Raw genomic sequence first — 15,580 nt, 5'->3', positions numbered from 1 at the left:
AGGGCCCGGCCAATTTGTTATTAGTGTATGCTGAAGGGGTGCCTATTCAAGCATTGGTGGACACGGGAGCTGCTATTTCTGTTATTCATGCGGATTTGTGTCGTCGTCTACGTAAGGTTACTACACCTTATACTGGCACTTCCTTACGTAGCACAAACGACTTTACGATACGGCCGTCAGCACAGTGCACCGTTCGTGTTTTTATTGATGGGATCCGGCACCATATTCAATTCGCCGTATTGACTTCCTGTGCTTATATGCTAATTTTAGGATGGGACTTTCTTTCTGGTGCTTCCGCCTTCATCTCTTGTCGACAACGCCTCGTACACATGCGAGAGACTGATGATACCGACGAGGAATCTTGGTCACGCCACCGTTTACGAACCGTCCAAGATTCCGTGGTGCCACCTGGCCACGAACAAGTACTCACGGTTGCTTCAGATATCATTGACCACGGTGATGTTCTAGTCGCTCCATCAGCCCGTTGTCTCTCCAAGGGAATTGCAATAGCGTCGAGTCTTCTTCGCTTCACCAACGGCACCGCCTGTCTCGCTGTACTCAACGTCACGAATGAGCCGATTCTTCTTCCTAAAGGCTCTGTTGTTTGCGGCGTGGACACGCAACCTCTCTCTGTGGTGGCTACGAATACTGATGCGGCGCAACCACGCTCACTTACAGATACTAGTCCTGATACAGCTCTCGCCAATGCAATCAGCACGGATCTAACTCCGCCGCAAGCAGATGAGCTACTAGCGCTGTTGTCGAAGCATAAATCTTCCTTCGACATACATTCCCCTATTCTAGGACAGACTTCGGTGACAGCTCATCGCATACACACTGATGGAACTTCAATTGTCCGCCGCCGACCATACCGTGTATCTACTAGCGAACGCGAGATCATCGACAAGCACGTTACCGATATGCTCAAGCAAAATATCATCCGCCCCTCCGCAAGCCCTTGGTCCTCACCTGTCGTTCTCGTGCGCAAGAAAGACGGCTCGGTGCGATTCTGCGTTGATTACCGTGCCTTGAACAAAATAACCAGAAAAGACGTATATCCCTTGCCTCGCATTGATGATGCCTTAGATTCGTTGCAAGGAGCGGAATATTTTTCAAGCCTTGACCTGCGCTGCGGTTACTGGCAAATTCCCATGCACGAGGATGATAAGGAGAAAACTGCCTTTGCCACACCTGACGGGCTTTACGAATTTAACGTCATGCCTTTTGGGCTCTGTAATGCGCCAGCAACCTTTGAACGAATGATGGACACTGTACTGCGGGGCCTTAAGTGGAAGACATGCTTATGTTACCTTGACGACGTGGTCATATTTTCTTCAACATTCGAACAACACTTGCAGCGCTTAGACGAAGTTCTGACGTGTTTCGCAGCTGCTGGTCTCCAGCTGAATACCAAAAAGTGCCACTTTGCAAGCAAAACCATTAAAGTACTAGGACATCTCGTCAGCAAAGACGGAATTCGGCCTGACCCCGACAAGATTGCCGCTGTTCTTCGCTTCCCCACGCCTCACCGTTCCAAAGAGCTCCGCAGCTTTCTTGGCCTCGCCTCTTACTTCCGGCGCTTCATACGCGACTTCGCCACCATTGCCACGCCGCTTCACCAACTCCTTTCCTCGGGAACTTCATACGTATGGTCGGAGGAGTGCCAAATGGCTTTTGACACGTTGAAACGTGCCCTCACGTCTGAGCCAGTGCTTTGTCATTTCGATGACACCGCGCCCACTCTCCTTCATACTGATGCCAGCGGTCATGGTGTCGGCGCTGTTCTCTTGCAACGACACGAAAGTTCGGGAGAACGTGTGATCGCATACGCAAGTCGGACCCTGACATCTGCCGAGAAAAACTACACGATCACTGAGCAGGAGTGTCTCGCCGTTGTCTGCTATCGTCAAGCAAACTTCTCCCGTGAACTATCGGGTAACTCCCGTTGTCATGCCTTCCGACAGCCGTTGCCGCGGCACAGAGGTTGTCCACGTTTCCCGCTTAAAACCATTCCTACGACGTACACAACCGTCATAAACAGCGGCCAGGTTGGCCGCTTCCGCGCGAGGGGGAAATTAGTGTGAGCACAATATTCACAACATGCTTCCTTCATTCTCTTCACCTGTATGTAATCATCATCACTGTGAGCGTCATCTTCGTTCTGAGCGTTGGTCAGGCGGCTCTGGTGAATAAAAGGCGTCGAGACCACGACTGTGCTGCGGTCTTTCAGTATTTGCATGATCTTTGTCTCTTCTCGTGTTGTAACTTCGGTTTCTACTGCATACCAGGTAGACGCTATGTAGTACCAACGTTGAACATCGCAGATCACAAAGCTCGCATAACGATAAAAACATTGGCCAGTCTTGAACAGGCAATGGCCACTCGAGGGCTTGAGGTGGGCCTAGGATAAAAATAGTATAGCGCTATATTCAAGAAAAAGTACAGGCATGCAAATAATCGAACGATAGTATATATTTAATGGCAATGTCTATAAAGGAACTGCGAGTAATATAATTATTGGTTTATTATTGGGGCTTTCCTCCTTAAAACCATGGTGTGATCATGAGATACGCCTGAAATTTGGCCGCTTGGGGTTCTTTAACATGCACCTAATCTAAACACATCGGCCCCTAGCATTTCGCGTGCATCCAAATGCGGCCACCACGGCCGATATTCCACCCGAGACCTTCGAGTCAGCAGTCAAAAAACATAACCACCTGATCATTGCGACGGGCACCATTACCAATTCTCTAGTTTAAAATATTCTATGAAACACATTCCATGGGCAGGTTTCATCTATAGCTGCACAATGGAAGACCGGAAACAGATTGTTGTTTAAATGGAAGGAATCTAAGCGTTTTGTATTGGCGCTAAACGCTTAGTTAGGGGCCCTTTTACCCAGCCACGGTGATGTAGTGGTATGGTGCTCCAATGCTGACCCGAAGATCGTGCGATTAAATGCGGGCTGTGAAGGCCGCATTTCGACGGAGGCGAAATGTTCAATTTCGTGTACGTTGATTTAATTGCACGTTAAAGAACAGCAGATGCTGAAAATTTCCTGACACCTCCGCTACGGCGTCCCTCATAACCATATCGTGGTTTTGGGACGTAAAAGCCTGACATTTACTCTTATTAGTGGCCCTCTTTGTGTATTCTTGCTCTGTGAAATGAAGTTTCAAAACTATCGCTTTAATATTTATGCCATCTTTCCTGTCGCGGTTGTGTCTCTCTCTCATTTTATTTTGCTGGCCTCAGGAATGCGATGGGGTATTCATCTTACTTAGTTGACTGCAGCTGCCAGTGCTTGATCGTAAGGACGTGCTGCGTATGAATGAGTGAATAAGATTGTTTGTTCCAAATCTACGTCTCTTAATGTTTATTGCCGTATCCATATACCGGGAGTTCAAAGGTAAGCTTTATGGTTTTATTAAATTTAAGCACCGGGAAGAACGTGAAAACCATATTTGCAGATAAGTTATGTATCCAGGGGGACAGAAAGCGATACAATAATTATTGCTGTTAGCCGCCCAATTAACTAAGATTTAATGATTAACTATTTAATGAGTGCATGCAAGCGGGCATGTTTGTATTGAAAAGTAGGAGGCATGCGCGTTTCTACGCTGGTCCACTTTTTAGAATTGTTCTAGCATGTCTGTGCCCCGAGATATCCCGCTGCAAATTTTAATTGCGGTTTGGATGATTACGCATGCAAGACAGTGAGCACTGGCGCAAAGCTCCTACCTAAAGTGACCTGCAGTCATGGCTCGCTATCGCCAGCCGGTAGCAAAAGGGTAACCGTTATCACCTTCACCTATGCCTTCGACCCATTGTCAGATAAACACCGCATGCAACTGCCGCGGCACATCGGGGAGAAGCTTTGCGCCAGTGCTCATTGTCTTGCATGCGTAATCATGCAAACCGCAATTAAACTTTGCAGCGGAATATCTCGGGGCACAGACATGCTAGAACAATTATTCCAAGTGGAACAGTGTAGAAACGCGCTCGCCTCCAATTTTTCCATACAAACATGCCCGCTTGCTGCACTCATTAAAAATGATTTGTTCAATCTTAGTTAATTGGGCGGCTTACAGCGACAATTATTGTCTCACTTTGTGTCCGCCAGAATGCATAACTTACCTGAAAATGCGGTTTGCACGTTCTTCCCTGTGCTTAATTTTAACAAAGCCATAAAGCTTAGCTCTGAACACCCTGTGTAAGCATGTGAATATTACAATCGTTTAAGCATCACGTGAAATACTTTCTCAGAATATCAGTAAATATAACAAAGCGGTTGTCGAACTCGACCCTTGAAATATAATTTGCGTCAGATTCCTGAACTTCTTACGTTTTTCTTGCTAAATATATATATATTCGTTGCCTACTACACAAAATTTCTTTGAATTGGTATAAAGTTAAAGGGGCAACTCATGTGTATGACGTATAGTGGAGCAGCTAGCGCCAAAATACAGACCCAAACCAGGAACATATACACTAGACGAGCGCTGTACATGTTCCTGGCTTGTGTCTGTATTTTTGCGCTGCCTCCTATACTATGCATTCTTACAAACTAGCCCAGATTTCTAATACTGTATGACGTAATGTAATATATCACTCTATTGACATTTGAAACAGGATTTGTTAGCTTGCTAAGTGAATAATTTTTACTGACATTTGCATTGATGGTATTGTTGAAATCACAGAAACGACTGAAGCCTAAGGTGATTTCGGATAGAGAAACGTTAAAGGATAAGGAACAAAAAAATACTGGCTTGTAAACTATTATTTTCAATTATGGAAAGCTGAAATTTTTTGCTCTGAAGTTCACATACTGTGCAACTCCGCTGTTGAGATAAGTGATCGTTCTTTGGCCTCAAAATTCATATAAATTACTTGGACTTGAACATAAAACGGATGTCTTCGTGCATATATAACTGTCATTTTCTTTACTCTGTATAACTGGCACATCGACATACAATTATACTTTTATTTTCCTACGTGGTGAACCAAGTAGTCCAGCGTGACGTAGTCAATGTCGCACACACGGCCATATTCCAGGTGTGGTGAGGACTGTGTAGCGATAAAGTTTTTAGGGGCGAAGCTCCTTAAAGCGGCACACGTTCGTTCCTTGAAGTCGTAGTGCGTAACCAGTCGTAACGCTAGTACCAGATCTTGACCTCCAAAGTGGTGCCGGTGGGAGATTTTTCCTGTGCGTTGTTGAACAATAAAAAATTCGCAGCGTGCGCGTTAACTAAAAGCCGAATTCTTCTGTCTCTCATTCCCCATGAGCAGCCATTGGCATGTTCCAGTAGGAAACGTTAGTAGAAGTAGAAGTGTGAGTGTTAGCTAAAAGCCGACTTCTTCTGTCTCTCATTCCCATTAGCAGCCATTGTTTACCTTCAAGGTAGTGCCTGGTGAGATTTCTCCTGTGCGTGATTAAACAATAAAAGTTTTGTTCAAAACGCCGTTGACTGATGATATAAACCAACGAAAGACGCCAGATGTTTTCAAAAAGCAAAACGAAAGAACGCCAGATGTTTCCAAAGCAAAATAAAAGACGCCAGCTGCTTAACGAAAGACGCCAGATGTTTTCTAAAGCAATGGTTTTTTAAACAATGGAAATTTACAGCGTACATGTAAAATTAAAGTGAGCTGCAAGTCGTCATAACTCTCATCGAACCTTTAGTATAAACGCGCCTGATCTCACGTCGGTGATGATGTACTGGGCAGAATTCACGGAAGATTCACGGTTTACCGATGTACCTTCGCAGCTCCGCCCACTCATCATCATTCACTCCGTGGATATGCTGTGATTTTTTCTATACCGTGACCCTGTTATCCAAAAATGGTGCACCGTTGACCGAGGAAATTGTTGAGAACACCATAAAGGAAAACTGATATTGCATGAGACATTGCATTGTGCATCTTTTCTAAAATTAGAGAAATCGTTCTCGCCACAATAGAAAACAGTGAATAGAAACTGCGCTTATTTCAAGTGCGTAGTTGTTTGGTTCTGATTTATTGCCGTTTATGGTGGCATGCAATGTTATTCGCCACATACTAGAGATTCTAAATTGTGATAGGATTGTGCTTGCACACTGTTTGTTGTGTTGTGTCCCTTTTCCAACTTATACCCGAAAGAGGTCGTGTATTATTTTATGTAAGCATAAAAATAAAACACTTGCCGGGCTTGTGCTCCGATTCACACTATGGTAGTCTGAGAAGAACCCAGCCTGTAAAGAGGAAATAAATAATAAATATGAGTACTGCTTTCTGAGTACTTTCTACCGCAAGTCCTTTACGTCGTCATTTTGTTTTACATATTTCAATAAAACAATCGTCATCATCATATTTTTTTCGAGCATCATCATCGTTACACCGCTATAGTTATTTTTTGTTAAGTCATCTCTCTCGTCACATGACCTGCGCGACTCCTACTACTGCGTATACAACGAGAATGAGGACGGTAGCACTAGGTTCACTAAGAGACCTTGGTTGCAAAAAATGTTATAGGTGACATTAAATCATGATTTTGCTGCAAAGTCACTTGTGGTGTTGCTGAGACCTGCTTGCTGCTTTTGAATGATGGTAGCTATGCGTAGTTGAACAGACACAATGAGTCATACGTTCTTCGTGCCAGTGTAAAAGCCTCCGGTCATGTTGAAACTCTCCTTTGCACTGTTTACGAGGTAGACATTCTGTGGTAAGATCGTCGCATATCTAAGCTAACATAGTTCGCCTTAGGATGAAAGACGTACCACGTTTTGACCAGGAATGTTTTGTGGGGGCCCTAACATGGGCGGAGACTGAAAAGAGAAATGCCCGACAAACAAGGATGAGAAATGCACACGCACAAATAATCAGAAGTGCATGTTTATTTTTACAGTTGTATTTGCATAGTTGCAGTAAAAAATGGTCTCTCCTAATATCCTACGAGACACTCTTTTTGATCGGCTTATGTGTAGCTGCACATTACATCGCCGACAACGGTCCGCCGTTTAAACGCATAGAATACAAACCTTTTTGTTGCTGCTGGACGCTTTATTACGCCCCTTATTTTGTACTGTTGCACTATAAAGAGAATTTTCCAAACCGTCGATGAGCCTGCCTGAACGAAGTGGCCCTCTCTACTCAATGGTGGAGTCCGTGCTGCATCAACTATCTGCGATGTGGTATACCACAACACATGCGATGTGGTATTTATATCTTTTTGTCTACTGCCATTACGCGTTTTTTATTTTTATCGCGTGTTCTGCTCGAATTGCCGAAAAGGAGCACGTGATGCCCATTTGTATTATTATTGTTTATTTAATGGTAAGCCTCAGTACATCAAAGCACGCTCACCACAGCGTGCTCCACAAAGACAAGCCTGATCGCTGTAAAAAAATTAGGCAGCTACGCACTAGTGGTCCAAAAACTAGACATTGCGGAGCTGATGGCCTCGCCCTCCTTATTTCTTTCGTCATCACACTGACTTTCGCACCCTTTTTCATATTGTAGTATACATGAATATTATATACTTTACCCTGTCTCATCCTTCTTTCGCTCCTCCTCTCCATCAGTTCCCTTTCTAACCCCCTTCCTCTACTATACTACATGTGGCAATGCTATGCTATGTTTATTTACTTTCTCTTTCTTTCTATATCTATCTTTCTCTCTCTGTTTTGTACCTTCGTTTCCTCTACCATTTTCTCGTCTTTCCCCCCATAGGAACGCAATCACATGATTCCCAGAAATGCTTGTTCTGCTCCCGTGCCTGGATAGCCGAGTGGTTATGATGCCCGCCTTGAGACCGTGGGTACCGAAGTTTCTATCCCACCTCGGCAAGAAATTTTATTTCGCATTATTTGTTTCTTATCCTCCTCCTATCCACTTCTTATCTGCTCTCCACACCTTTCCTTCCTCTTCTGCACTAGGCTTTACTCTCCCATCTCAGGCTACAACCTAGATATATAAAATTTTAAGGTGAAATGAAACAAAAGTGGGTGTGAAAGTATAAAAAACTAGCCACCTGGAGGGGCCACGCCTGCAATTTTGGAATTGCGGGTGAAATAAAGTACCCATCTGCTATGGTGGCAGTGAGTATCCCTCCCACATTCATGTTAACCTTTCTATGTGCCACTTCGCAACAAGTATTTTTCTCATTCTAGCCCAACAGAGCACAGAAAATTTGCGAATTTATGTCAAACGACAGATGGAATGCTATAGCATTTGCTCTGGTTTTGGCGACTGCTTACAGATGCATTTTGTATTGCCTGCGGGCTAACAACTAATGACGTAATCTGAATCAGGCTCAATTATCGAACCTTCAGCTCAGTTTCAAAACAATTAAGTAAACATATTTTTCTTCGTTTCCGCATATCCAACGATAAAAAAATTGCTTTCGTCATTTCGCCTAGTCAACATGAAAACCATTGTACGTTTAAGCAAAAATTTAACATGTGTCACCTTTATTCATTCTAACAGTACTTACGAATATATCCAACTCGTTAAAATGCAATGAACCATTCGAGCAAACATTTCAACACAGGATAAGTGTAGCTTTGATTGTTGCGCTCGGTAAAAAAAAACAAAAAACAAGTAACCTCTGCTACATCGAGAAAAAATTAACAGTCGACAGACAGCAGTGTAAATGCAAGTACAAGAATTGTGCTTTCCACTTTAATATGACGCTGCTTTGCAAAAAAATCAATGTGCGCACCTATTGCACCAAATGAGGTTTTGCCTTGTATAATAATGAAGCGTCTACAACGAGCACTTTAGCATTTTGAACGAAACCATCTTACGTGTATCTTTGTCAAAAGCTGGAGAGCTTCTTATGCTGCCTATGGGAACAGTTAAGTGATGTTGTACTACATTTCAGTGATAAAACATGAACTGTCCTCATAATACTTCAGAAATCTTTTTAAGGGATTCTTATATGCAAATAGCAATTACCACCTCAATCATTATATCTCACTAGTTTGATGAACATTGAGAGACTTGCAAACAATGCTGATACAATGCAAAAAGAGCAGTCGACGATTTTAGCATTGTACTCTGCTAGATACCACGCAAACAGGGTACACAGAAGGATAAAAAAAGTGTGCTAGCAACAAGCACTCGCTTATTGTATTCCGCGGCTTATAAACATCACGAAAAATAATTGGTGCAAAAACATCCACCGAACCAAATAAAAAAATTGCCCGCGTATCTGTGTGCTTCGCTGCAAATGTCGTCTAAAGACGATAGAAGAGACGCTGCGTGAGATATGGACGCCATCTGGCAATACGTCGGGAAACATAGCACGGGAGTGCTGTGTTGCGGGCTCGTAGACCCGGCGCAGCAGCAGGCGAAGACCGGCGGGGACCAACGCGACCAGCGGGGACGCCAGCCAGCCCGAACACGCGGTTTGGCGCTTCGCGCCGAAGCAGAAGAAACGTCCGCACTCAACGAGTACCCTCCACACACTCTTTTATTTACACGTCGCCTGGGTAAAACAGGAATGCCAGAGCGGCGCCCCATGGCATTTGTACAGTGCAATACTGAACCGAAACCGAAACACAACAATGAGCTGGTGCAGAGGGTACGGAGGAAGGCTAGTTTCAGCCAACCACCTGCGATTTCGCATTTTCAGCGCAGCTTAAGAAACTAGGGTCTCTGAACTTAAGAACTAGGGTCTTTGAAACAGATATAAACATACTCCAAGAAATGTACCGCGGCTCCACAGCCACCGTGCTTCTCTATAAATAAAGCTACAAGAGCGAGAGAGAGATAATTTTATTTGAAGGCAGAGAGGTCGGCCAGAGCTAATGCGCTCTAGCCTGCTACTCTGCACAGGGAAAAAAAGAAGTGATGGGAGTGATGATGCGCATCGAAAATAGATATGCGTGTATAAAATAACCACTTGACATAATGGTTTCACTATAGTCTTGTGTCCACTTCTGTGTCCTTAAAGGGGCCCTGCAACACCTTTTGAGCAGGGTCAAGAAGCGCGGCCAATCGGTAGTCGAGGCTGCTGAGAACACGCGAGCCAAATAATATAGCGAAGCGAGCGGCCTGGAATTTACAAAAAATTCTCAAATTCAGCTGAAAATCGCTCCCTCTTCTCTCGACAAATGATGTATTAGTCCGAAGTATATGACGCGATTGCCGGCAGTTCCACCATTGGCTGATGTTCTAATCACGATAACACCCTCATTATTACCTTCGTTGTTAATTTTGAGTTCAAAAGTAGATAATATGTACGTTTATATTGTGTTATGCCGTTAAAACACCGAACAAACATTAATATTAGCACTTCCGGTCTCAACGAAAGCTCGACTGCTCGTAGTTGCGTGGTTGCGTTTTCTTCACCATGCGCAATGCCGAAATCGTGAAAATTTCTGTGCTTTTAACCATTGCCGGTCACCGTTGAGAGTGGCAGCCGTTCGAGTGTTGCCTCGTCAGCTGGAAACTGCATCGTCGGCACGTTCTCAGGACCGACCAAGGCAGGGGTGCAGCATTTTTCCGATAACAATGCTGGCGCCGGCTAGTTTAGGATACCTGTGTTCGCTCTATGGCGAGAGTCCCATTCGCTGTCTGTTCAGTGTGTCATCCAGCCGTACCTCGGCGTATCCTTCCCGTAGTCTCACGTTCCCGAGAAACCGCGACACAGCAACCAAGCAGACTCGCATTTTAATGGTAGCTGCAGATAGTTCGGGGATGGGTCCGCGCCGGCCCGATGCCCCACGATCCTTTCTTCTAGTCTTTAGTTATTGTTGTCAGCCCGCACTCGCTGTGCACCCGCATTCGAATAGCAAACAGCATCGAAGTCCGCCACTGGGAGAAGGGAGCACGCAGTGTTGCCGTGTTGAATACGAATCAAGCGCGAGCAGTGCGACGAGGCGGTGTATCGGAGTGTGCGTCGAAACCCATCTCAGCTGTCATTCGTTCCAAACGCGCACGCAGGTTTGCGTCCATGGTTGGCAGAGCGATGAAAACACTACGGCAGTTCGAGGCGCACACCCAACATTACCAAACCGACTCGCACTTTTCAAGCACGCGCGATACACGGTGCGATGGGCTCCGCTCTACGACAACCACGCAAGCCGATCGGAAGTGGCGACACAGACGACGTGGTTGCTCCGAGACGCCAGTGGTGGGAGAAAGCTGCGGAACGTGATTTCTATAATTTGGTAACACCACTTGGACTTGACGGATTCGAAACATTTTTGCGGCATATGACTCGTGAAGAGTCATACGGCAATAATGAGACTATTCCAATATAACTCAGAAAGGTGTTGCAGGACCCATTTAAGAAAATCTCTCACAGCCCTGATAGCTAAAGTCCCTACACCTTCGGAAAAGTACAGCTTTCTCTTGATCTACGCCGCTTCCTCCTCTCCACGCCTCTGATAGGGCGACTGCGGTCACGTCGTAGCGCGCGCCCTCTTTCTCGGTATTTTGTCTCATTCGCCTCTCGGCGCCATGTTGAACGCTCCGACGTGCCATGCGCTGTGTGTTCGCCCCATGTGAAGTGCACGAAGTTTGAAGCGTGCGTGTGCGTCTCGCTCGTATTGTCGCGATGCCGGGTTGCTGTTCGTTTGGCTGCCATAACCGTGACACACATGTGAAAAAGTTTTTTTTTGCATTCCGTGCGGAAAACAAAATGCAGGTCGTCGCAAAATGTGGCTCCGCAGAATCGGTCGAGCAAACTTCGAGCCGAGATCGGCGCGGCTTTGTGAGGTAAGCGCTCGTGCGTTTTTACTCTTGACAAGCGTCTTGCTTTGCCGTGTGAGATATGTGGTGTATTACTTAATGTCACGCGAAATTTTGTGTTATTTGTCATGCACCAAGGCAGTTACTTTCTCGAGCATGTGACTGTCTTGAACACCAGATGGTCGAAATTTTCGGAGGCCTCCACTACGGCGTGCCTCCTGATCATATCACGGTTTTCGCACGCAAAACCCCACATATTAATAACTCTGAAAGAACGAATGTCATGCACTAGAACACTAGGTTGTGTTCCACATATTCTACTAACCTTTCACTGTGATGTGCGGATGGAAGGGCGAAGACGGAGCGAGCGTCGGAATGAAAGTGCGATAGCAAAAAAAAAGAACCTACGAAAGGAGTGCATTTGCGTGCAGCTCCTCCATCATATTGTCTAATTTGGCGAACCACTTCTGGGTGACAGTCAGAACTTTTTGAAAATTCGGAACATGAGCGGGGCTTTAGTTCAGCGGACCGCGGCTCATCGGCCGGCGTGTCATCATGAATTATCGCGTCACAGATTTAGCGCGTAAGTTTGAACACGCTGCAGTAGTTGCAGCAGATACCTGTTTGACGCGCAGTAGATCAAAGCAATAAATTTAAAATTTCAATTAAAGCGCAGCCATGCGCTTATTTTAATAAACGTTCCTTCATGTTTAGAACGTTCTCCGACGCTTATGGTGTTTTGCTGCTGTGATAAGATTTCCACCTAACTTGAGTAAAGTGCGTTGGGGGGCTAGTTGGTATGACATAGAATGGTAAAAAACTGCGCGGTTGACGGAACACAAGAAGAAGTAGTACACAGGACGAGCGCAGACTAACAACTGAATTTATTGAAGCATAAATCCTCCACTTCACAAAACCACGATATGAGGCGTTTTTTTTTCGAAATGGGTCAAATCCATCCAAACAGAATTTGAGAAAACGGCAAAAATTTGCTATGCAAACTAAATCCAACGCTGTCAAAGCTATTCTATAATATGTTTTACATGTCGGCTAGGGGAAGTTTCTGGCCACAATCAATTAAAAAATATGCAGCGGATTTCACCATTATTAGCATTATAACTTTGGATTTGACTCATTTCGAATTGAGACATGGAATTCAATGCGGTATTCTTGAAAAACTTTATTGAAATTCGGGCAGTAGCACATTCTTGCTTCGTCGGCGTCGACATTGCTTCTGTTCACGATGTCGTCGACGTCTCGGGACCGATCTCTCGCCGATCTCTTTACTTCCAACAGAATCCATGATAATACAGGTCCGAAAGGGCAAAAAAAAAAAAAACTTGCACAAACACCCAGAAAACAGGCTGAGTAGTCAGGCTAGGCGGGAAATCACACGGAGGCTTCCACGTTCGCCGAATCACGTGATCGCTGAAGCGCTCTACTATCGGCATACTGGATTTGACTCATTTCGATCCATACAGCGCATGGATCTGGCCCAATTTCGTTTCGAAACGGGATCTGTGAGCACACGTAGCTGTTGGTATTTGACTCATTTCGTTCCGATCTCTCTTTTAGAGGAAAGTTGAGAGAATGTACTTGCCAATGGAGCAATATTTGAGCTAGTTTCGGTTTCTGGATTTAGCCCATTTCGAAAAAAAAACGCCACATATGATTATGAGGCACACCATAGTGTAGGGCTCCGGAAATGAAATTGTGACCATCTGGTGTTGTTTAACGTGCACTGACATCGCACAGTACGCGGGCCTCTAGCATTTCACCTCTATCGAATTGCGACCGCCGCGGCCGGGACCGAACACGCGACCTTCGGGTGAGCAGGCGAGCGCCGAAACCACTACATCACCGCGGCGGGCAGGCCGAGGAGAAGTAACATATATGAAATGTCATGAAATTTTGATCGAGCACCTTCATGGGAATTGCAGGCATTGCTGCAGTTATATATGATGGAGATAGTTTATACGCACGGGAACTATTCCTTCCCAAACGGCGTGTGTTGACATCACAGCTGCCATGTAAATATTTCTTGCCAATGCAATAAATACACGGGGAAACGCTGCGCTCCGAAAAGAACCGTAAACGACATGCAAATTGCTACAAATTGTACATTGCTTGCAGCAGCTGTCCTGGCGCGGTGTAAGGGAATTAGATGGTGCGCACACCTACACCAACTGAGAAAATGAACGCACAAATAATAGAGTCATTACACACAGCCGTATGCGAGACATGGCACGCGACCACGGCTGGACTAGAAAAGCTGTGGCTGAAGTGGCAGCGCCAGCGCGCAACCAGCCTGAAAGCTTCACGCGTGGCGCCGCCGTCGCGCGCGAGAGCGCGCAGGAGAGGAGGCGGCGGAGGGGAGAGCAGATGGAGGTACTTTTACGAAGTATAGGGGCTTTACTGATAGCAAGCAGTTGGTGAGTTTGTCTGGTCGAACATAGCTGACAAAATACCAGTCTCACTTAAAGTTGCCACACCGATTGCTGCCAACGTTGAAGCGAGCCTATTACGTTGCGACACGTAAAGTAGGCAGTCACAATATAGATGTGCTGTAGTTTCATGCAAATTGCATCGTTCACAGTTCGGGCTGTCTGCACGGGGGATGAGGTGAGCGTAGCGGCGAGTGAATGCAACTCGCAGACGAAACCGGTGCAGCAAACTGGCGTTGCCTCGGTTCATTTTAGCCAAGAGGGAAAAGTCATTTCCGGATCTATTTCCCGCAGACGCCTGTATCGATGGCCTGGCCGAGACCATGAAGTCATTATGCACTCTCACATAAGCAATAAAAAGAAGGTGCCATCAGCACTCGGTGTTCCCAGATGACCGAGCCCAATGCTGCTTAGCTTCGGTGATCGTACGAGAACCGGCAAAATTTCAGTAAGGAAGGGTATAAGGCAGGTGGACACGAGCTCCCCATTGCTATTCACCGCGCGCTTATAGGAGCTTTTCAGGGCCCTAGATTGGGACGAGTTAGGTGTAGAAGTTGATGGAGAGTTCCTTAGTTACCTTCGATTCGCTGATTTAGGAAATGGTAACAGTCGAGGCATGGTAAGCGAGGTACAAATCCACCTATAACGCTATGTCCATTGACAGCGTTGTGGAATTGTATTTTATATCGATGACTGCGCCGTGTATGATTATGAATACCATGCTGAGGATGACGTTCCTATAGCAGTTTCATACGATTACTAAGCTCGCCGGACAACTCAGCCTGTTAATCGAGGTTCTCGGTATACCAATTTCTGACAGCATTATTAAATTTCATTGAGCTGAGAGAGCTTTATTGGCTTGCCGAGATGCACTCATTTTCTTCAGCTTCATCACCAAATACCAAATGACGATGGCTAAGCCAAGATCTTTCACTTATTGTAGACGGTGGTGCTAGACAGTCTTCGTTACAGCGACAAAGAGCAACCAACCGGCTTTGTATGCGGCTTCTGATTAAGCGTCACGTAAAGGAAACCGAGGTAGTTCTTGGAATCCGGTGTCCAGCCTCAAGGACTATCAGATGCAGTTCGAGGTCGTCACCTAGTCTTGAAGACAGAAATAATAGAGGCGACGCAACTCCTCGCCGCAATCCCACTTGTTGAAAATCACGACACAGTCGCACGTTTCTGGCCAGCTCTCTGCGATTCCGTGCGACGATCCAAAGAATGCCGGCTGCTGCTTCGCGAATGTAGCAGGGAACACAGCTGCCGACATCGTGACTGTTTTCGTATTGGTTAGGGTTCCGTAATTTGGCTGCAAATATCTCGCTGTTGGCGTGCCGGGCACTGCGCTATGGTGCTGATATCGTATGCGGGGAATGGGCTCGGTTCGTGGCTGGACGTGCGCACCCGAAAAATGAACAGAGAACCGGACCCCTGAGATGCCGCGCAGTTTTGACAGT

At 45.7% G+C, this 15,580-nt stretch overlaps 1 protein-coding gene across 1 annotated transcript in view; it reads right to left on the bottom strand.

The window, feature by feature from the left end:
• The window catches only part of LOC125756442 (uncharacterized), a gene marked incomplete in the record, with an annotated part of 397,333 nt that overhangs the window by 346,990 nt on the left and 34,763 nt on the right, over positions 1 to 15,580 (bottom strand). Inside the window, 2 exon segments of the mRNA XM_049411241.1 lie at positions 6,183 to 6,230; positions 6,756 to 6,803. Of these exon segments, the coding sequence (XP_049267198.1) occupies positions 6,183 to 6,230; positions 6,756 to 6,794 (87 nt within the window).

This window comes from Rhipicephalus sanguineus, chromosome 11 (genome assembly GCF_013339695.2).
Source record: "Rhipicephalus sanguineus isolate Rsan-2018 chromosome 11, BIME_Rsan_1.4, whole genome shotgun sequence".
In the NCBI taxonomy this organism is placed as follows: Eukaryota; Metazoa; Arthropoda; class Arachnida; order Ixodida; family Ixodidae; genus Rhipicephalus; species Rhipicephalus sanguineus.
The sequence above is the reverse complement of the archived record's forward strand: the minus strand, read 5'-3'. Positions and strand labels throughout refer to the sequence as shown.